At 36.0% G+C, this 24469-nt stretch overlaps 1 protein-coding gene across 6 annotated transcripts in view; it reads right to left on the bottom strand.

Moving 5' to 3' along the window:
* Nucleotides 1-3055: 3055 nt before the first annotated feature.
* The window catches only part of LOC149550448 (GDSL esterase/lipase), a 93870-nt gene continuing 72456 nt past the window's right edge, over nt 3056-24469 (bottom strand). For 5 of the 6 annotated variants that reach the window (XM_089793479.1, XM_089793476.1, XM_089793475.1 and 2 more), the window contains one exon: nt 3056-3943. In XM_089793479.1, coding sequence (XP_089649605.1) covers nt 3131-3943 — 813 coding nt within the window. In that variant the 3' untranslated portion in view covers nt 3056-3130. The remainder of the gene's footprint in view (nt 3944-24469) is intronic. The other variant, XM_089793480.1, reaches the window with a different exon arrangement.

The following is a 24469-nucleotide window of genomic DNA, read 5'->3' as shown; positions in this document are numbered from 1 at the left end:
GAATGGATTTAAGTTTAATTTGTCACAATTGATTCACCCCCCTCTCAGTTGTGTGTGGACTTTACTTCTTAACAATATGAAGGCTAGAAGGCCTTTATGCAGATATCTAGGTCATATTATTTCTAGATAGATAGATACTTGTTGAATCAAGGGGAATTCTAAAAAAGAGTATAATGAAAGATAAATAATAAAGACAATTGAAGTCAGAAGGTTGATATCAGATTCAAATGGAGTTTGACAATTCATTTGAAAGAAAGTCGAATGAAGAAGACAAAAGCTTGATATTTGCTTAATGAGTTCTTCTCTCTAAGATAGAAGTTTGAGATGAAAGCCCTTAATCTACCCTTTAATATGATTCATGGTGGATGTTGTGTGTGTGACACCATGATAACACTATGTGAGACAATTTGTGGCAACTTTTTTTGTAGCTTTGATATGAATATCCTTGTGAGGTGACAAACTCACAATGATAAGATACTTGGACACTATTACTTTATTTGTGAGGCGACGACCTCACAATGATGGTTTAGAAATCCAATATAGTGGGTAGTGGCTGTGGTGATACTTGAGGACATGTCATAATGGTAGATATCATAAATCCATTATGGAGGGTAGTGCATACAATGGTATCTTAGGACATAATGATTGATATCTTAAATAATTTTTTAGGTGGATAACACATACATTGATATCCAAGTTATGACCTAATAATAAATATGTTAAATCCTTTAAGGTGGACAACATATACACCAATATCCAACTTGTGCCCTAAAAGAAAATATGTTAAATCCTTCTAGGTAAAAAACCCATACAACAATATCCAAATTGTGCCCTAAAGGTAAATATTTTGAATCCATTAGGGAGAATAGTGCATACAGTGGTATCGAAGAACATGATGGAAGGTATCTTAAAACATTCTATGGTGAATAACACATGGTGGTATTCAAGAAATAACCCAAAGGTATTCAGGGAAATGCCCTAAAGGTAAACTTTCTAAATCAACAATGATAGATATTACATGAGGAAGTGTCAAAGGGCATGTCATATGGAAAATATATCCAAAATGATTATATCACATGAGATGATATCCAACGATATGTTGTATGGAAATATTTAAATCTCATTGCGGCATTTATGTTAAACCTTTATATAATTTAACCTGATATAAAAGCCTCCTACGCTAAGAGGGAGTGTTGAAGTTAGCTTTTGAAGGCTTATATATCCAATTCACAATTGTCTTAAATAATACGAAATATTATTTGAGACAACAATAAATAAATAAATAATTTTACTATGGCTTGTTCAATATCTATCCATTATTGAAATCTACTTATTCTCCTATTCAAGGATAGTCATTGTAACACAACCTAAGGGCCCGTTTGGCAACGGGAATACAAGTGGAATAGGCATATGTATATTCTTAAAATTTTGAATTCTTTGTTTGGATGCACCAAATCAGAATTGGAATAGGAATAAAATTGGAATACGTATTCCAATTTTGCCTTAAAAATGAGAATTTGTTATTCCACCTAAATAGGTGGAATAGGAATACGTATTCTTATTCCAATTTTTTTAATTTTAGAAAACATAAATTTTTGAGTCCATGAATTCACATCAAATTCTAGGTGAACCAAACAAAAATAGGAAACCCCATTTTCTATTTGAGAATAAGTATTCTAGAATAGGTATTCATATTCCCATTTTTATATTCCCATAGCCAAACGGGCCCTAAGTGTATTATGCCTAGCTAAGAGGGAGCATTGATGTTATTGTGCCTATGATCATAATCCTTTATGATGACCTAGAGCTTGCGGTGATATAATTGATAATATAATTATTGTCAATACAATAATTATATAATATTATAATATAATAACAGAATTAAGAATGAATACGTCTTCCTCCAAAAATGAAAAATAACATAATTATAATTTGAAAATTAATAGAGGGTTCGACAAATTATCCTCAAAATTTTGGTTTCAATTTGAGAAGCTAATTTCGGTGTCTCTAGCTATAGGGAGGGTAAGCTTTGATATTCAATGTTGGGTTGGAAAGATTGTTGCTATCTTGGTTTAATCTAGAAATTTTAACAAAACCAAAAGCGCATCACAGAGTGATTTGAAGAGCGGAGACAAACTATAAATTCATAAGCAATTGACCTACAGATTATGTCTTATGTAAGGTAGTTAGAACAATGACCATTATTAGAGGGTATGAATATAATAATGTAATGTTTCTATAATGGTCATCGTAGTTGACATAGTAAGTTTCCTTTTCTACATTTTTGTTAACAATTGATTCTTTTTAAAAACATCGTCTTGTAATCTTTTATAAAAAGACCTTCATCTCTATTGTATGTATTAATTTATGATAACACTCTCCTAGTATATTTGTGCTGTGGGAAGGAGAGAACAGCAGGGTCTAATTTTTTTTTTATCGAGGCAAATATATTACAAGCAACTTCAGAATATAAATTAAAAAATCTGATCAAGTTTCCTATGAATATATTATTATTGAAATGGTGAATTGTAAATAGTGTATTGATTACAGCGGAAACCATCAATATTCTACACAACATGAAACAATGCAATATGAAATCCCTTGAAATGTGATTCCTATTTCCTTTTCTTGTGTCATTTATGCGATAGAACCAACACAAATGGACCAGAAGTCTGGATTACTTAGTCGTCCAGATAATATTATCAGTTACTCTGAGTAATTGTATAATTGGCACTGACATTTGACTAAAATATGTTTACTCCAAAAATATACAATAGTTTATAGGAGTATTTTAAAACTTTATGTATATGATTAAATATGGTAAAGAAAACTGTTTTGAATTTTCAAGGCTTGACATCAACGACGGCTAATTAATATTTAATAATCACGTGATTTTTCTACTCCTATTGGTAAACAACAAATATACACAGAAAAAAAGATTAAATGAACTCATTAAAATAAACAACAGAAAGGAAGACTAAGAGCATGACCCCATTGCATGGCTTAAGCAAAAATCAAAAGAACTGATAAGCTACTGAAGATTCAAGCCACACAATTGGGGGAAAGAGGAAATCTTTTAATTGGCTAACAAATGTCTATCCATATATCATAAGCCAAAGTGACGAAGACATCATAGAGACCAAGTGAATCTAAGCATTAGTGCAGGTATTTGGGCATTTCTGTTTGTCACGTGCACTAATCCTGGTTGCAGAGTAAAACCTTTTCCACAGTCAATCTTGAAAAATGCCTCCAGTTGAATTTGTGGAAGCTTGTCAGGATGATAATTTATCTCCTTGCTCCTCTGCATGCTGTAGGGATCTTGCCTTGATTGGCCTATATTCAGACCCCAGCATAAACCGTCCTCAGGAAACCCTGAAAGGCAAAGTGCCCACTGTAAGGACTTTCTACCTGGTTTCTGCAACCAACCTTCCCTTTCCATTTGTAACCACCCACCAATTCTCATACCCTCGCTGAACTCTGCATCTACTGAGAAAGCAACCGATTGTGCCGAAATCCCCTTAGAATTGGAATTGTCTGCTAAGCCTGAAGGTTGAGTAAGAAATGAATTAGATGAACTACCACAGCTCTTGAAACCTTTCAAATGAATGTTGGAAAGAATAAGTGGGCCAATTTCACTCCACTTAAAGGCCCTTGAAGAGGAACAAGGACTGGGCCAATATCTATTTAAACCAGAACATGCCAATTTGATGCCTTCTGAGGGTTGGAACAATAGTTGTCCAAGTGTACTCAAACAAAGAGGACTAACTTCAGCCTCTGAAAACCCATGCAATGATGAGACCTGTGATTGATCTCCCCAACCAGAAAGATACTTTCCTATGGAAAAAGAAAGATTTGGTACCTTGATTGTAGCTCCAAGAGCAGACCCTTGACAATGTCTAAAAAGGTCTGGCCCGGTAGAAAAAAATCCTGTGAGCGCTTGGTCCTGCAAGATCGGAACTTGCACTAATGATGTCAATTGTTGCCACATATCAATACAACCTGTTAAGTGTTCTTAAATACATTTGATGAACTATAAACACTAAGCATTCATATAAGAAAATGTCTTCGGTGCTCTCAAATGAGAAGAATGACTTCTCATAGCTGTAGAGGTTAAAAACTCAAAATTTTCACTGTTTCAGTCAACTAAAAATAACTATGTAATTTAAGCATGTTCTTGAATCTTTGAAGCCTGTGTACAATCTCTCAAGTTCTACAGAAAGAAAACGGTTCCATATGCAAGGTATATCAATCGATTGTGTGCATTTGAAATGATCGTGTAAAAATCAAATATATATTTAGTATTTACTATGGTGTCTAGACCATGTTGGCTGTACCACCATTACCCATAAAAAAAAGAGAGTAAAATTTGTTTTTGAATATTTAAGGCCTTATAGCAGCTCCCCATGCAGCTGCTAAAGTGAGTCTAAGAGCCAACAAAATTCCAAATTAAAGAAATCAATGCTTTGGTGGGAATCGTAAAACATCGAAAGAGCCATGAATGATGGAGTGTGGACAATGGAAATAATTTGGAGGCTTTCCAGGCCTAGTTTATTTCTGTCGCAGAGTTTTCAGGCTCCTATTGCTCAACACCGCCTTAATTTGATAAAGTCAAAGCCTTTTGAGGGAATCTTCTTTCATTTAGTGTTGTCATACTCTTTCTTTGGGGTGTAGTATGCCAAAACAACTGTATACCTGGAGTTTGGAAGCTGTACAAATCGAGTCTACCGTGTCTTTGAATTTCTGATGAGGATTTGTTGACTTCTGAGCAAGTATAATCATTTAGCTGAGCCATAACTATAAAGGACTGCTCTACAATTTTTGAAGAGGCTGTACAAGCTTGGAAAAGAGTATTAAAGTTCACGATTAGTGCAGTTTGATCTTTATAAAGTCAGTGAATCTGGAGGACTAATATTGTTAATTTATTTGTTGAAAACAAAATTTTGATGGTAAAAGGAGAAGTCTTACTGAGTGTAACAATAAACTTATATTTCTTCAGTCTCTACAGTGCTGGAGATGCCCAAAAGCAGCTTTATGATCCTTGTCAAGGAGGGGTGTTGCTGATATATATGTCTGATATTAAATCTGCTCACTTCTTCAAAGCTTGTAAGGACATCTTACACTGGGAGGAACTAAAGGTTATAGAACAATTTCTCCAGGATAATAATATATCTAAGGAAGACACTGAGAACAGGAACAGGGAACCAAAGCTGACCGATGATCCAAAGAGAGATGCAGTTGCTGTAGCAGACATAGCCCCCCCCACTTGGGGAGATTTGGAACAGATAAAGCCAAAGGAAGCAATAATATTATTTGCTCATGGAATGCATGATGACCCGTGATTTCCATATTTTGTATAAATGAACTCTCTCGATGCTGCTCTTTTTTTGAAGATCTCAAGCTGATACGATCGAACTGCTAACATAGACTAGGCTACCTTTTTTGATGTTTTTCTAGACATACTGATGGTACTGATCTGTGTCACAGGGTTCGCCGCATTTCATGTATGAAATTCGAAATTCGGCGAATTCTGAAAGAATCTATAAAATTCGCTCTTATTCATCCCAAAAATCGTATGCAATAGGGTTAGGGCTATTTTAGGTGATACATTTGGATCTTTGAAACACATTCTCGGGCGGAATGAATGGAAGTCCCAAAATGAAGAAATATTATCGATGCAAGACACACCAATGTTGGAATCTAGGGAAATGTACAAGTCATATCGCTGCAAGACACGCCAACAGTCAAAAGAAAATCCCTGCAAAAGAAAATCCGCACAAAGAGATTGTCTACTAGGCGTCTGGATTGTTCCCTGTAACGCAAATCCTCTCTAGCATGGTGAGTGCTCAAAATGAGAGTCGATAATACAAGTCCTCCAAGTATTTTTAAGTCCCGCAAATGTATACGCAAATGTATATGAAGTACTAAATAATACATTAAAACACATTACTTAATGTACATATTTAAGATATATTTATTACTTATTATTTCATATACTAATAGTATAAATAACACTTTTCTAATTTATATGTTAATTAAATAAATAATTAAAACTTTAATTTTGTTTACATTATACTGATTTTAAATTTGTTGTAATGTTTACATTGATCTATTTTCTATAATTTTAGCTTATCAATTGTAAAACTAAAATATATACATTAAGTTTCAAATTTAAAGTAATATTATTTTATTTTAATAAATAATTAAATAATTTATTTTATTTCAATTTCATCTAACGATGTTAAGTTATTTTTATAATTTAATCAATTTATTATTATATATAAAAAATTAAATTTATATAAGGAAAATTAAATGTCGAATTTTTTTTCGAACTTTTTACTTTTGTCGAACTTCATCCGAATTTTATTGTTGTCGAACACGAACTCGAACTCAAACCTTGTGACTTAGGTACTGATGATATTTGACCTTTGCTGCTGAAAAGCTCATATGATGTTATTGGTGAACCATTTCTAATACAAAACAAATTTCTGAGTGCATCGTGTCCTTACAAGAAAAACATTAGAATATATAAGGTTCTCTCGAGTATTGTTGTGCAAATAAAATTGGTATAATGCTATTATGAGATGTGGAAAGTAATGTCATAATGATTATTTGCGACTTTTACAAGTTACACCAAAAAGCCCAGAACAGCATCCGTGCAAACTGTTTGACAAAATGCCTGTCCATCAAGCAAAATTTGTGAAAATTGCCAATTTGTCAAAAACCTTCTGGTACGGTTTCTTACAGAGGAGTTGAGCATTACAGAGGGCTAGAAATTCATGAAATCAAAACCTCATTTGTTTTGAGATTGAACACATAATTATCTTCCTGCCTAAGGATGAAAGCCCTTTGACAACTAAATTTGAGGACGAAAAGTTGAAAACCATCTCATTTATATGAATAGTTCCAGTCAAGAAAAGTATTTTATGTTGAGTTTTGCCTGTAAGAGGCTGCCTGTTGATTTTGTTTACGGAAGCACAGCCTTCACAGGTTCTTTTAAGTTTAACCTATTGCAGGTTATCATAATGGTATTCTTGTACCTGGCATTACTGTGTAAAAAATACAAACCTTGTTTATTATTTGCAGCTTGTTAGAAATCAAAAATTTGTTGTAACTTTGTCTGGGGCTCTACATGGAAAAAGCAAGTAATATTTCTTGCCGCTGTTGTAATTATGAAAGCGGGCACAAATATTAAAAATTGCTATTCTTTTGAGTAGCCAAAGGCCAAATTCATGTTGGCTGCCATGCATGTGGTAAATGGGAGATATTGAAAAATATATTTTTTGTTGTTCTACAATTTTCTACATTAGCCATTTTATTGATTCTGCCAGAGCGGTACTTATCTTAGTCCAATCTTGATCATTACTTTTACATCACATCTTTTATACTGACAATTAAATTTCTTAGAGCTGATTCAAATCAAAATTTGTGACTGTGGTCCAACATTAATAATTTATCGTTTTGTTTGTTAATTTTTCTTACAGCTTTCCATCAAAAGTAAAATAAGACATATTGTAAATTTCAATATTGTAAGCAAGATTGCTATGTTTCCGTAACACTAGTGAAGTAATTTCATTCCCAATGTTATGGTTTTTTTTCAGTTATCTACCAGGTTCTGTCCTTTATAGGAAGATCTTCCTGTTCAACCTATGCTTCTCTTTGAAGGCAACTAAAGAGAAAGTTCATCTAAAACTACTCCTTCCAACTCCTTTCCCTCCATGTTGTCTTTGACTTCTAAACAACCTTATCCTCACTTCAGGATTGCACATAAGCCTCCTACTGCATGTACTCATGCCTCCAGGCCTCCAACCTTGGTAACCACGCCAATTGCTCCCATGGCCGTTACATATAATCCCATAATTCAAAGACCCCCCGATCTCATTTCTACACTTGTGCCTTGCCAGAATGTTGTCTCCACTTGTACAGGTCTCTCCATCTACCTTTTGTGCCACCACATGACCTTCCCTCCATGAACTCTACCCACTTGAGGTCCTCAAGTCTTCTCTAAAAGAACTAGCACTTCAGCACCAACACCCACTCCATCCTTAGGATTACCTTCTTCAAGTGTATGTCTACGTAGAATTCCTCTTCAAGGACAATTATGCTTGCTACTCTAAAGGATACCACATCTTGACCATCTTTTCTATAGTGCACCCATCATGGTTATCCTCTTTGTGATCTTGGCCATCAACTACAACTCTTGATCATTCTTCTTTTTCCATGGCTGTCCACTAAGCTATCTTCTCTCACCTCATTCTTGAGCATGAATTTCTCACTGAATCTCTAGCACTTGCACTTGCCTATTGTGAACCTTCTAGAAATTATGTATGTGGAGACCAGGTGTTTTAGATGACTAGTCAGTCTTTTTCCCACCAAGGGCAGAAGTTATTGCTATTGATGACAAGAGATTTCTTCGAGACAAAAGCTTATGACAATTACCATCCACATCCTATACATAGATTCTAAGTTTCCAATTCATGATTTTGCATTTCTCTCTGACACTTTTTACAATGGCATCAATTTAATGCAAGGACTTCTAGAGCACAACTTTTTGTTGTGCATGACCTATTTAGCTTCTAGCTATTGAACATGAAATATAGAACTCCTCCCCTCTAAAGTTATTCTCGCCATATAGCAAATACGTGAGGCTTAGCAAAAGGCTACTTGGATTGAATCCATTAGACTTGCAAGTATTGATGTCACTATTTCAGATACAACTATAGAAGAGTGTCATGTCCCCTATTTTGCCAGTAGAATTTAATAATAAAATAAATGAATCAATTTAATAATAAATTATAATATATTTTTTTATTAAATAAATAAAAAATTGTCTATATTATAAATATAATAAGACAAGAGGATACAATATGAAGAAAGTAATATAATAATAATATTAGATAAAATATTATTATTAAATTATATATGACATTACATTATAATATGAACAATAAAATATTAATATGAATAAATAAAACAATATAATTAATAATTTATGTTAAATAGTAATATATTACAATGGTTGAAAAGATAATTATATTCTATTTAAGGAATACATAATCCTAATTGCTTGAGTAAAGAGTAAAGAGACGTGTCTCTTGCAAATATAAACACCCATATAAATAAAGGTGGAGACCTTGCACAAAAAAGGGGGGAGGAGTTTTACAGAGAAGAGGAGTTTCAGATAGGAGAATACATAGAGTAACTTATATGCGAACCAGCGACAGCGTACATATCAGAAACCATTACATATCACCATTTACAACATATTTCATATGCCTCGTCAGAATTAAGGATAAGGAATTATACAGAAAGTTGATTATATGCAGTAATGTGGCGAGTAGAAGTGCCAAAGAAAAAACAGAGTTGCATAGACATAAGAGAATATACAGTCAGTGTCTAAACTAAAAAGAGGAAATAAATAGTGCTAAGAACATACACGTTAGCATGGAGGAGTCGACAGATAAGGGCTTATAGTCAGCAACTAGAAGATGGAGGCAGCGAGCAGAATTAGTAACAAATGTGATACTTATTATAATACCAGCAACAATTTAACAGTACAGAATATTGACAAAAACACAACTGCAACACATGGTGCAAGGTACTGTGACTCATCAAAAAACAAAACTATTGAATCCCAGGAAATGGCAGATATTAACGGCAATTTCAAAGTCCAGTTAACTGTAAACCATGGTCAAAAGATCAAAAAATGGATAGGCAAGTTAAATGTCAGTTACCTATTAGTACTTCCTGCCTAAACTACAGCATACCCAATATCAATACAAGCAAAAGTAAGCAAAACAAACAATAACTGCCTTTGGACATTGACAGGAATTCGCAAGACAGTTGACTCCAACCCAGTAGTCTCCAAGGACCAGAAGGGGAAACAGTACATTTAAATGTTTAAATCATCACATCATCCAACCAACCACCTTAATGGTTAACTGGAATGCAAATTCCCCATTGAAGGTGATTGTAAGATTTCAGAGACCAAAGTTCAATGTAATGTCCCCAATTTTACTAAAATACTTTAAATAATTAATGGTCACAAAATTTAAATAATATTATAAATGGACCTTCAATTATTTTATAAGGAGGCCCAATTTTTATTAATTATCCGTAGGTGTTTGCTATGTCGGCATTCTTTTGTAAACCCTTGGGAGTTTTCTCCGAAGGGGTATTTATGACCGGCATGTAGGATGCTTTTGGTATGCAATTTGGATTATTTCTTTGTACTCCAAATTTCAATTAAAGTTCAATATTGTTCGCCATTTCAGAAGTGGAAGACCTTCCTTTCTTGGCTATTCCAGTTTTGGTGGGATTCAACCCTTGTCCTATTCTATCTATGTATTACTTTGCTCAGATTTGGAAAATCGGAGCACCACCATTATTTGCAAATGTAATCTCTATTCTGTGTGTATTCAATGTTCATTTGGCAATTCAAATATAATTATCAGTCTCTATGTTTGTAGCAACAACATTAATCAATTATGTAATGCCATTCTAGTTATTTTGTTCATATCTGTACACCCCATGCACATCCCTCTTGTTCAAACATAGTTTGTATGACCACTCACTCTTGTCATACACACACCTCTCCACCACTTTTGTTTCCCGTACAGCTACCACTCAGTATAGCCTAGCTTCCCCCCTCCGTACATCCTCCATCATCTCACCATAACCCATCACCCATCCATTGTCGTACGCCAACAAGACCATACAGTCACCCTTGGACAATCGTACAACTTCAACTCCATACCTCCCTTGCCATCCTGCTACTTGTAGTCTGTCTTGCTGCTTGCAGTTCGTCCTCCTGCTTACACTCCATCCTCCTACTTATAGTTCGTCCTCCTACTTACACTCCATCCTCCTATTTCACACTTTATCCTCTTTCTTACACTCTATCCTCCTCCTTCACAATCCATGCCCCTGCTTACACTCTGTCCTCCTACTTGACAGTCTATATTCTCCACCTCCAAGGCCCAAAATTTGTCCGAATGCCTATTCGAGAACATTAGAGAGGTATCAGAGTGATCTTGTTAGCCCGTTGGGATGACTATGAGATTTTGGCAATTGAATCACACTATGGCACCCACCAATGATGGAGAGTGGTGGTTGAAAGCACTACAAAGGGTAGGAAAGGAGCTCAAGAATGGCATTGACCTTCCTCTAGAGATGTTAGAAGTATGTTTGAGCCTGGTGAACCAATCACCCTCAAACTTTATTCAGATATGCTTGCTCCAATTAAGATGGCTTTAAGTTACCCTAGATTGTTGAGACACCATGATAAGGTAATCAAGTTAGCAGTTGTAGCAGTTTACGTGAGATTTTGAGAATCTTAGCTCCTCGAGAACTGTACGATGAGGACACCTTAACAGAGGTATTGTAATTGATTTTTTACAGCTTTGAAAAATTGGATGACATTGGTGGTGATCTTTTCGACAGGAGATTTACAATATTAAGTAATTGTGCAAAAACCAAAGTAACCTTCTCTTAGATCTAGGACTGGAAGATTTGACCCATATGTTTCATCACTTTTTGGTCATCATCACGGAGTGTCACAATACGAAGTTTTCGGTTACTATGGAGAGCCTTATGATTTCATGCACTTGAAGAGATGGAGGAAATATCCCAACCTATCACATCTAAGTTATGGGTTGTTTGCAATCTCGAATGTGTTCCTTCTATTGCAGCATGTAAATTGGTCAGTAACATATTCAAGCATTGTGAAGAAAAACTAACATCTCAATTGTACAAGACTAAGGAGTTTGGTGATGGGAGTAAGAGTAATGTGGGAAATGAAGTCACATGAGGATTTGCAAGAATCTGTCACAATGCCTAAAAGTGGAGAGCACCTGAAACTTCAAGATGACATAAAAGGTTAAGAATATGCATGCACTAATTTCATCGAACCAACACTCGTCGATCAACTCGATGAAAATTTTGGCCCTATCATTGATCCTCTAAATGAACAAGCTCAACCAGTAGTTATTCAACTTCATGGAGCTTCTACCGATGATTCTTTGCACGAGAAACCACAATTGGTTGAATATGGAGTTTATCCTTAATTTGTGCCTAGGTCGTGAATGATTGCAATTTTTCCATATGAAGAGCTTCCTCATAAAAACAATAGGATCTATATGAGCTATGAGGTTCCTCAGGAGATTGATGATTACATGAAGGTTGTGGATCTGGACATCGATGTAGATTATGACTCGCTTCTTTGGAATCCTAGTGACCACAAACACTTTCTCTTCATTGGTAAGGTGGCAACACTGATTGTTATAGTGTAAGTGTCGAATGGCATAGTGCCCACTGGTATAGGTACAATGGCAGTGTCATCCAGCCTTGTGGCAATGTCATGGTGCCAATTGGTACAAGTAAAATGGTAGTGCCAATTGACAACATAGCAATACTGACCGATATGAAGTGTCATTTGTGAATGTAGTAGTGTCAACGGTGGCAATTCTAGTTGCTACAATGGCAATATCAACCAGTATGGTGGAAGCAATGACTGGTATAGTGGAAGTGATGATAGATACGATGGTAGTGTTGACTAGTAAGATGGCAGTATCGATTGGTACAGATACGGTGGCAGTGTCGACTAGAACTGGTATGGTAGCAGTGCCAATTAACAACGTGGTAGTGTAAACTAGTAAGTAGAACTATTGATTCGCATTGTATCGACTAGTACAAATACAATGGAAGTGTCAGCTAACATCTTGGTAGCACATGTAATGTCCCCATCTTTAGCAGGTTCCTACAGTTGGCTTGGTCAGTTCACAATCACAACCCTCGTGAGCTAACCATGGGATTTGAGGGTCTCAATTATGGGGTTATATGCTTTCCCGCAACCTATAGTGTGTTTTGGCTCTGTTTGAGGGACTTGTTGTTTATAGTAAGTCAAATTGTTGGTTCCAATGAGCTCAATTGAGTTAGAGGAGTTGAGTGATGCTCTCAATTTTTATTTTGGATTTCTCGTTTGAGCTCCAACAATCTTGGAGGGAACATCTATTTATAGTAAGTCACCCCTTAGGTTCATTCATTATCCTTCTTCCTCAGGATTTTCAGTTTTCAATTATGATGCTTCTTCAATTGTTTTCGCAAGATGAGTGAATTATTATTATCATTCATCTAAATATGCTGAGGTTGTTATTTTTGTTGGTGTTGTATGTTGGTCACCTCAATATCATAGCTTGTTGGAACTGAGATAAAAAGTTTTAAATCGTGGGCACAAGAAACAGTGGCCTTGTGTGTCAGAATATCATGTTATGGTGGAAAAGGTCATTTTTGGAGCCAAAAACAATTAATAAATTATATTATATTGACACTTTATTATATTTTAATGTTGTACGGAGGTAGCTTCTTAAGTGAAGTTCATTTGGGAAACTTGTTCCATTTGGAGATTATAAATATGAGGCCATTTGATAGGAAAGGCATCCGATTGGTTATTTGCTTTGTTTGTCTGTGAAGAGTTTCTGGTGCATTTGTGCGCTTGCTGAAGTATAAGGTTTGGAATTAAGAAGTGCTTGGTAATTCACAACTGAGGTATTGTGAATTATTTCTAAGAATTGTTCAAATTGAATTATAGTTTTTCCCTAATATTATGTACTATACTTGGGAATTTCACTGTGGCTGGAGAATTTGTGATTTGGGACGCCATTATTGTCTACTGTTTGGCGTGGTTATAAGAGGAATGTATTGTGGCTGCTATCCCAGTATTTGGGAGTGATTTCAGACTTTGTAGAAGGCTGCAATCAATTATTAGAGGTCAGTGATCAGGTTTTAGAGCACCTGCGATCGTTCTGAGAGGTGGTTGGGCATCTTTGGAGGTTGTCATCCCTTTCCTGAGGCAGCTTAGGCATCAATACAGGCCTGCATCCAACAATTAGATACCCGTGATCATTAATTAGTTGCCTGTGAACTCAATTTGGGGATTGCGTTTCATATGAGTAGCTCATATTTATTGTTGCAATCAGCGTTGAAGAATGCTGGAGTTATTGTAGGTTCCATACTATGTAATTTTAATGTAGAATGTCCATTGAGTTCATATGTATAACGTTGCAATAGCATTTTGATTTCAGAATTGGTTGATTAGTGAATTATTAAAATTCACCATTGTCTTTTCTTTACAATTATTAATATATTCAAAAACTCAAAACAAATAAAGTCACATCAACACTATAGCTCAAAGGGAGTTGGCATAGAGTGGGAATGTTTGCCAAGTGTTTGACAAATTGCCAAACTACCAATTTAGTAAAAGAAGTCAGTGTTATTAAATAACAAGTTATAGCTAGCAAATGGTTGTTACAATGGTATCAGAGCGGTTTCCTGCCATCCTGTGGGGTAGGAAAGTTATTTTTATATCAGACTTGTAGTTGTTTTGGGAGTGACCAGCATTGTAGCTTTTTCCAACTATGTAGAGATACAGAAGGCCTAGTAGTTCCATGAGCTGGCAAAGTACTAAGGAAGGTAGCAGGAAAAGAAATGCTTGAGAGACAGTTTAGAAAGACTTAGTCTTCACAACAGAGGTTGGTGGGGAGACTATCAAATCCTGAGATGGTTGACAGTGCAGCAAGGTATATGGTTTCTACCTTTAAAAGGTCAGTGGGAAGGAGGCTTGAGTTTTCCCCAACAAGTGCCCATGATGCAGATATACCTATATTTAGTACGAGACCTGCTAATCCTATTCGTAATGTTGATGAGGGACCTATTTCACAGGGACATGTGGTTGTGTCAATGGCGGCAAAGAATAGCGACACTAAGCTTCAGCAAGTTAAGGCTCCCATAGTTGTTGTAGTAGTTAGTGCAGAGAAAGTTGATGCAGTTGTTACCACTAATACTTTAGGCTCTTTTGAGGAGGGGATTATTATTGGAGATTTGTATGTGAGTTGTCGTAGTGTTGCTCCAGTACAGGAAGCAACTGCTTCCTCAAGAGGGACCAATGCATGTATCGTCACCTAGATGTGATGTTGGTGATTTGGGTGTTACATTGGAGTCAGTAGATCTAGGTTCATGTTCTAGGATTATTGTTTCTCTTGACATCGAGACATGTGTGCGGAGTTAGGTGTCAGCAGCTAGGGTTTTATTAAGAGATGTGGACGCAGATAATATGGACACATTTGATGATCCATGTGATGATGCCATGAGCTGCACTACGTATGATACCCCTTGCTAGTTATTGGGTGATGACTCTGAGGAGGTTTTGGATGGGTCCCAGGATCGCAATTTACAAGGACTTTCTGTTAAGGATGAAGTAGAGTCATGCATAGGGTGCTATACAGTGAGGGCTTCTACTTCTTTAGAGGAGGTGTTGGTTGAGGTACCGAGTAGTTGTACCTCAATTGCAGATGTGTGTGAGATCGGTAGCACACATGCGGTAAGCGATCTTGTGGTGGACAGTTCTGATTCGGTTTCCTATCATAGTGCAATTAGTGAGATAGATAGCTTGCATAGGAGGCAAGGGTTACAGAGGCATCATGTGACGAGTCGACTGAAGGTAAGTGAAAGTGTTATTTCTTCAGCTCTTGAGCATTATGATAGTATCGGTCACATGCTAGCTACATCTAGTTGGGCTGCTCCTATGTAAAATGAGCACGATGATACTAGTCTTTCCCTAGCACAGGTGGATGCACTTCAAGAGGTTGTCAGGATCTTGAAGCATAACTACTCTCAATTAGTTTTGACAGGGATTACCTTCTAGAGTGGGGTAGCACTTGTTTTGAGACGTTGTTAGGTAAAGAGGAGGTGGCGGCTAAGCTCACCCAAGAGATTGAGATGACTGTGGACTCTCTTTAGTGTACTCAATTGGCTCTTTAGGAGTCACAATGATCATTGGATAAGGTGGCCATGAAGTTAGAGCAGGTATAGTCAACACCAGTCCCAGACCTTGTTCAATTGCATATTATGGTTGGTGGTGAGTTTGCTTCCACAATTGGGGATGGGAGGCATGATGATGTGGCAATCACATCTACCCAGGATATGGGTGCAGTAAGTACGAACGAGGTGAGAGCATCAGTTGAGGACTGTAGCGTAATTCATGTTGTGCCACCTTTTCCAGAGGGATCAGTTGTGGATAGTAGAGGAGCAAGTTGATGCTTCCACATATAATTTCTACTGCACAGAGTTTTTCATGGAGTATCTTTTGGAGAGTTTGGATGTGCAGGAGGATTCATATAGAGTGTCTAAGGGTACTCTCATCCGAGGCTCTCGTGCTATTCAGAGGTTGGTGGGATAGATTGTAGAGACTTTGTCTACCATGCTTTCCCACAAGGATTTCATGGTTGGGTTTGCTGATCGGATTGATCAGGATCCTTCCCAACTAGTAGTTTGGAGTCAAAGATTGGAGTCGTATCCTGATTCCCAGTTTCATATTGATGAGCCTGATGGAGCCTTGAAATTTCTGCAAATTATAGCCTCCATTTACAACATTTTATCCAATCATTGACTCAATCAAATTGGATAAGAAAGTGTGAGCAGTTATGTACAAGATATGTAGTGTTGAGGGTGCAATCTGAACTGTACAGCAACTTACAGGTTGTGATAGAATTTATATGAAATACAAGTGTCCCAAGGTAGACCTGTGCGCATAAAAGCATTTCAGTATGTATTATTTTAAGGAGTGAGCAGAGCTTCACGAAGTATGGAAGATTTTGAAGTCATTTCAGTTTATTGACCCTTCAGCAAATTGATGATGGATGAATTCATCAGAATGATAACAGTATTTACAGATTTACCTCAAAGAGGTTGTCAGCAATTTTGATTCCAGTGTATTCCTATGTAGTTCTATCTTCACAATCAGAGATTTTGAATCAGACAGCAGATGAATGCAGCAGTCCATTCTTAAACAGGAACGATAAAAAGGATGTGAGGCTTTTTGAACATATTTCAGATATTTAGTGCTGAATTTCTTATGGTATCCCCTGATTTCTGAAGTGACTACTGTGCATGAAATATTAACAAATTAATCACCTGGTGGATAGGAATGGTTATTGTCACCTAATATTGGTTTGACTTATAATTCTGCGGATGATTTCATGGTGATGCATTTTCAGCAGCACTTTCTGTGCATAAAAGACACATGGTATCAACTAATAGCAGAGCATATTGTTCAGGCGACAATAAGATTGCAGAGAAGGTAAAATGAAATCTCACCCACAGACGGTATGATACAGAGAAAATAAAGAACAACATCAAAACTCCCTGTATAAACAATAAAAGTTCACAGTATTGATGCCCGATGAGACCCTGTGTTGTCAATTGCATAGCAGTGATAATCTTGTATAACAATGTCTTCAAACATTAATGATCAATGACATATACTATCCTTGCTTATTTCATGATTATGATGAACTTGGTCACTGTGATTATGGCATCATTCTTAGAGAATTATGATCAGAGTGGTTCAGACAGTAATGAATGCGAATAGTGGTCCAGCGTATGCATTATGTTTCATGCAGCAAACACAAACAAAGACGCTGTCGGCATACAGGATGATCGGCAGGATGAGAAGTTTTTGCTGTAGACATGATATTTGTCATAAACATATCGGGAATATGTTCTAGGCACTATATTGATACATTTGAGTAGATACGAGCATATGAGCGTGCCCAACCAATAGATGTTCGAGAAATATTTACCAAATGGATTTCTTATCATTTACATGAATCACATTCACCGCATTTAGAATGGATGTCTTAGTTGTCGAATCCTGCAGCAACCTTCCAATCAAGGATCTTTTTTGATGGTTACTATCTAATGTTGTTGTATATCTATTGCAGGTACTCACATGAACGAGGGAAGTTTGCAAAAGCATGGGTTGACGATCGTGGTTGCAGTTTGATAGACTGGGGAGTAAGACCATGTTCGAAAATACCTGTGAAAAGAATAGAAAGGAGGAGATAACCGTGACGCAGAGATCCTCAATCATTGCACGCAAATCAGGTTTTGAGAAATAATGATGTGGCTTTATTCTGGAGAAATTGAAGAAGTCTTTGGTGAAGACAAGAATGGTGCCATCTCGTGAACCAACAGGAGTTACCTGGAAGCCTGGTATGGATGCGTAATGGAAATAGAAGTATGTACAATGGGAATTTGAAGGATATACTGCCAGTTATATTATAAAAAATTGAACTATGTTAAAATTATAACAATGGTTAGTTATTAGTTTAGAAAAGGTGAGACCCTTTGGAAGATACCTAAAGGGTTTTCATTCTTTATAAATATATGATGTAAAACAAAACAAAGGCACCGTTCTTATATACCAAAAAATCTCTGCATATTCTGAAGCATATGTGCTATTTAAATTCCTTCCCTGGAAAAAAATCGAAGTTTGAACCAAGCTCCTGGATATTGAATTATTGGGCATAAATTTTGATATTGTTTGAGATCTAATTGTTTTGATTGGAGCATCAGCATCTAAGTGTCTTCAATACAATTTTTTCTACAGTATAATCAATAAGATTTCTTATTTGCTTTAGAGTTAAAATACTATATAGTTCGTCCTTTATGATCATCTTTATTTTCTATTAATAATTTGTTATTAGGATAAGTGGATCCAATTGTTCGTTGCTATTTAAACCCGATAAATACAAATATTGTGATTGTTTCCTTATTTGTATCTATTTTGTCTCTATAAGGGTTAAAACATCATAGACTGGTTCAAATACACATGAATACAAAGTGATTTGACACATCCTGATAATTGAATTATTTATAGATTTAATATACATAATATCATAGAGTTGTATGTGAAAATGTATAGTTTTGACTCTATTGCCCTTTTAAATTTTAGCACTAATCATTAACTTGCTCATAATTCTCAATCTATATGCTGACAATAATCTAGTCTATGTCCTTTAAGGGTTTGATATCTATTTGTTTTAATAATTCACTTTTGATCTTATTTCAGCATTCACAAGTTTATTAAAGTAATCATATTTTTGAAGATTAATACTCACTATTAGCAATCCAAAAGTTTCCTTAACCTCTTGCCATTTCGGGAACTATCTTTGCATTAAATCTATCTGCTATAAATGTCTTGGATCCTCGTTTGTTATCTAGGATCAGGTGCACCAGCCTTAGTTTTGCAAAGCTAGAAGCGTAGAGGATCTAGATCGAATTGATTGATCTTGTCAAGTTGGCCACAACCAATTAGATATCTCAGCATCGAGCAGGCAAGGCTTGTAGGATTCTAATCTACGGTTTTGGGAACCAATAGAGTCCTTGATAGAGATTGAGATTTTTTATCAGCATTACACTATAAGAAGTGCTCATCACTTCTCTTTTGATCTTATTTCAGCATTCACAAGTTTATTAAAGTAATCATATTTTTGAAGATTAATACTCACTATTAGCAATCCAGAAGTTTCCTTAACCTCTTGCCATTTTAGGAACTATCTTTGCATTAAATCTATTTGCTATAAATGTATTGGATCCTAGTTTGTTATCTAGGATCAGGTGCACCGGCCTTAATTTTGCAAAGCCAGAAGCATAGAGGATCTAGATCGAATTGATTGATCTTGTCAAGTTGGCCACAACCGATTAGATATCCCAGCATCGAGCAGGCAAGGCTTGTAGGATTCTAATCTACGGTTTTGGGAACCAATAGAGTCCTTGATAGAGATTGAGATTTTTATCGACATTACACTGTAAGGAGTGCTCATCACTTCTCTTTTGACCCACAAATAGAGGATTTGGTTTCATGTCAATGTTGGTTGGCTCCAGTTTCATACCATCCATTATAGGATGGGTTAGCACCATCTTTTGCAGATGGGATTAACAGTTGCAAGTTAGACCACTTGCAGTAGTTATACAACCAGGACAGCTTGGCAAAGGTTGGAGTTAATGGTAGTGTTTCAAGTAACTATGGTTGTTACCATCTGCACAGTGCAGTTGGGAGTGGGAGTTAGTTTGATGGGGACTCAGGTGTGGACAAAGTTGGTATTTCAGTTGGGTTGACTTCTGATGAGTTGTTGCCTTCATCAACGCCTAGTGTCAGTTTCCAGATGATTCTAATGTTAATGTTTGTTATTTGGGTATTGGTGCTATAGGAGTTGCTTGTACACAATAGGGATAGTATGCAATTCTTCCCTTGGGATCTAGGTGGACAGTGATGTTCATTGTTCTCTAGGATTACTTGGGGACAAGCAATCTTAGGGAGGGAGAACTATAATGTCCCCATCTTTAGCAAGTTCCTACAGTTGGCTTGGTCAATTCATCATCATGACTATCATGAGCTCACCATGTGATTTGAGGGTCTCAGTTGTGGGGTTATCGTCTTTCCAACAACTTATAACGTGTTTTGGCTCCGTTTGAGGGACTTACTATATATAGTAAGTCAAATTGTTGGTTTCGATGAGCTCAGTTGAGTTAGAGGAGTTGAGTGATGCTCTCAATTTTTATTTCGGGCTTTTGGTTTGGGGGGAGCATCTATTTATAGTAAGTCACCCTGTCAAGTTCATTCATCATCTTTCTTCATCAGGATCACTTTGGTGTTGTTAGATTTTGATTATAATGCTTCTTTAATTGTTTTCGAAAGATGGGTGAATTATTATTATTCATCTAAATATGTTGAGGTTGTTATTTTTGTTGGTGTTGTATGTTGGTCACCTTAGTATCATAGCTCGTTGGAACCGAGATGAAAAGTTTTAAATCGTGGGCACAAGAAATAGTGGTCTTGTGTGTTAGAATATTATGTTATGGTGGAAAAGGTCATTTTTGGAGCTAAAAGCAATTAATAAATTATATTATAATGACACTTTATTATATTTTAATGTTGTATGATGGAAGCTTCTTAAGTGAAGTTCATTTGGCAAATTTGTGCCATTTGGAGATTATAAACGAGGCCATTTGATGGGAAAGGCATTCAATTGATTATTCACTTTGTTTTCCGGTGAAGAGTTTATGGTGTGTTTATGCCCTTGCTAAAGAATAAGTGTTTGAAATTAAGAAGTGCTTGGTAATTCACAGCTGAGGTATTGTGAATTAGTTCTGAGAATTGTTTGAATTAAATTATAGTTTTCCCCTACTATTATATATTATACTTGGGAAGTTCATTGTGGTTGGAGAATTTGTGATTTGGGATGCCATTATTGGTCTATTGTTTGGCATGGTTATAAGAGGAATGTATTGTGGATGCTGTCCCTGTATTTGGCAGCGATTCCAAAGTTCGTGGAAGGTTGCAATCAATTATTGGAGGTCAGCGATCAGGTTTTAGAGCACCTGCGATTGTTCTGAGAGGCAGTTGGGTATCATTGGAGGTTGTCGTCCCTTTCCTGAGGCACTGTTAGGCATCAATACAGGCCTGCAACCAATAATTAGAGACATGCAATAGTTAATTAGTTGCCTGCAAACTCAATTTGGGGAGTGTGTTTCATGTGAGGAGCTCATATTTATTGTTGCAATCAGCATTTAAGAATGCTGGAGTTATCACAAGTTCCACACTATGTAATTTTAATGTAGAATGTCCATTGAGTTCATATAAATAATGTTGCAATAGCATTTTGATTTCAGAACTGGTTGATTAGTGAATTGTTAAAATTTAGCATTGTCTTTTCTTTACCATTATTTATATATTCAAAAACTCAAAACAAATAAAGTCGCATTAACACTAAAGCTCAAAGGGAGTTGGCATAGAGTGGGAATGTTTGTCAAGTATTTGACAAATTGCCAAACTACTAATTCAGTAAAAGAAATTGGTGCTATTAAGTTATAGCCAGCAAATGGTTTTTACAGCACAAACTAGTATGCTCAAAATGTCATCTGACATGGTGCCAACATTGATTGGTATGGGTATTGTGATAGTGCCAACTAGGTTGGAGTGCAATGCATCCAGTGATGGCATTGTATCCATATTGATACACGACCATCCTCATGGAAGCAACAAGACTTATTTATGAGATTTCACAAGAGGTTGGTCTACATAAACTCATGAAGGTTTTGGATTGGGGCATCAATGTGTTTTATGATTGGCATACACGTGCTTTCAGGTATAGCAATATTTATATCAGAGTGGCGTAGTGGAGGCTTGGTGGCAATCTACTCATCTCGATTGAATCCAATTATGCACATGTAATTCTGAAGAAGCATGGAGATTTCAGCAGATATAGCTATCAACGTCCATAGATGGTTTGGGATCCTGGAGTTTGCAGATTGCTTGAGGACAAGCAATCTTTGGGCAATGACGATTTGTAATGTCCCCAATTTTAATAAAATACTTTAAATAATTAATGGTCCCAAAATTTAGATAATATTATAAATGGACCTTTACTTATTTAATAAAGGGGCCTGATTTTTATTAATTATTTGTAGGTGTTTGTCGTGTCTGCATTCTTTTGTAAACCATCGGGAGTTTTTTTCCAAGGGGTATTTATGACCAACGTGTAGTATGTTTTTGGTATGTGATTTGGCTTATTTCTTTGTACCATGAATTCCTATTAGATTTCAGCATTGTTCACCATTTCGGAAGTGAAAGACCTTCCCTACTTGGCTATTCTTTCTTTGGAGTTCAACTCTCACCCTATTTCGTCTATGTTTACTTTGCTCAAATCTAGCAAATCAAAGCACCATCACTATTTGCAATGGTAATCTCTATTCAAAGTTTTGTGTGTAATCAATGTTCATTTGGCAATTCAAATGTAATTATCAATCTCTGTGTTTGTAGGGAACGACATTAATCAATTATGTAATGTCATTTTAGTTTTTTGTTCATATCTATACGCCCCTTGCACATGCCTCGCTTATGAGCATAGTCTATACAACCACTCACTCCCACCATATGCACATCTCTCCCTAGCTTCCCTCCTCTATACATCTTACATCATCTCATAGTACCCCTTCACCCATTCATTGTCATACGCCAACAAGATCATATGGTCACCTTGCATAGTCGTACAACATCAACTCTATACCTCCCACTCTGTCTTATTGCTTGCAGTTCGTCCTGTTGCTTGAAAGTTTGTCTTGCTACTTGAAAGTTCGTCCTGCTGCTTGAGAGTGTATCCTCCTGCTTACACTCCATCCTCCTAGTTACACTTTGTCCTTTTGCATGACAGTCTATCCTCCTGCACTCTATACACTCCACCTCCATAGCCTGAAATTTGTCCATACGCATGTTCACAAACATTACATTCAACTATATAAATTGCCATCATCGCTTGTTTATGATTATAATATCTTAATTATTTCTTATTTAATGGTCAATATTGCAACTTAGTGTACATATTAGATACTTTATAATTTTACAATTTTTTTTATAAAAACATTGTCCTTGTAACTCCTATAAATGACTCTTGGATCATTCATTTAATTATTAACAAAAACATGGTATAAGAAATTAGGATTCAATTTTTGCTTTTATTTTTCAAATCGAATAAACAATTTTAAAAAACGTTTCGAAGAGAAATTTTTCCTCCAAGTTTTTCAAAAAATCCATTGAAAAGGTTTATGACATCCAGATTTTTTGCATCACTTTTGTTTGTTGTTCTTTCTTGTGTCTAATCATAGCTCCATTTTGGAAGTTCATAAGCCCTAAAACTTTTGTTTGTGGGCCCTTCTACCGTTGCTTAGCATCATTGTTTTTTTTAATGCAGTCTACCTTTGCCCATGCCACTCTTAAATCACATTTTTTTGAGGCATTTTGTCACCATTTGATTTGAAGAATTTTTGGGATCGTTCTCTGGTTTTCTACCTACGACTTAAGTTTAGTTGCTGATGAACACAATTTTTTGCATTTGCATTCCACCTGTGACCTTTAAAAAGTTATTTTACAACTAAGGCGGTCCTTAGGCCATCCTAAAATCACTAATTTCCACATTTTTCACAAACGTTTTTATATAAATGCGACTTCTGGCAACTTGTGACTTCAGCTTCAGCCTTTGTCTGCATAGTTCATGCTTTTACAATGTGCTTTTCTTTAATTATTCATGTTGGGTTCTTCCATTTTTTTGTTTTTTTGCTGGGACATAGGTTTTTTAATTCCAGATGGCTAGTTTTTGTGACAAAAAACCTTTCATTTTATGGGCACTATTGATTTTAACTTACATATTCTTAGGGGGTATATTGCAAAGATTTTTGAGCCTTTGTTAGAATTTTTTGGGTCTTTGCCTTGGGTTTTGTCCCAAACTTTTTCATACTTTTTTAAGTTTGTACTTGAATATGTGTTTTATTTCTACTTGGAATCTATGCCTCAAAATCCAGTATCTATTTGTCACCTCTTCAAAAGTTCTCAATTTTTTTGCCTTAGAAAGTATGCGGATGGCATCTTTTGGTAACATAGTGTTGGAAGGCAATCAACAGTTCAACAACAAAAATTACAACATAGAGAAGTAGCAGATGATGACTATCTTCATGTATTGTCACCATGACGAGCTTGTTTTGGGTAAATCTCTCATCGCATTGGAGTTGGACGAGATGGGGATAAGTTTGATGAGAACAACCAAGAAGTAGTCATGCTTATCAATCTTTTAGTGATTGA

The sequence above is a fragment of the Cupressus sempervirens genome, chromosome 7, assembly GCF_028749045.1.
Source record: "Cupressus sempervirens isolate cs-2001-9-10 chromosome 7, ASM2874904v1, whole genome shotgun sequence".
NCBI lineage: Eukaryota > Viridiplantae > Streptophyta > Pinopsida > Cupressales > Cupressaceae > Cupressus > Cupressus sempervirens.
This window is presented reverse-complemented; position numbering and strand designations above follow the sequence as displayed.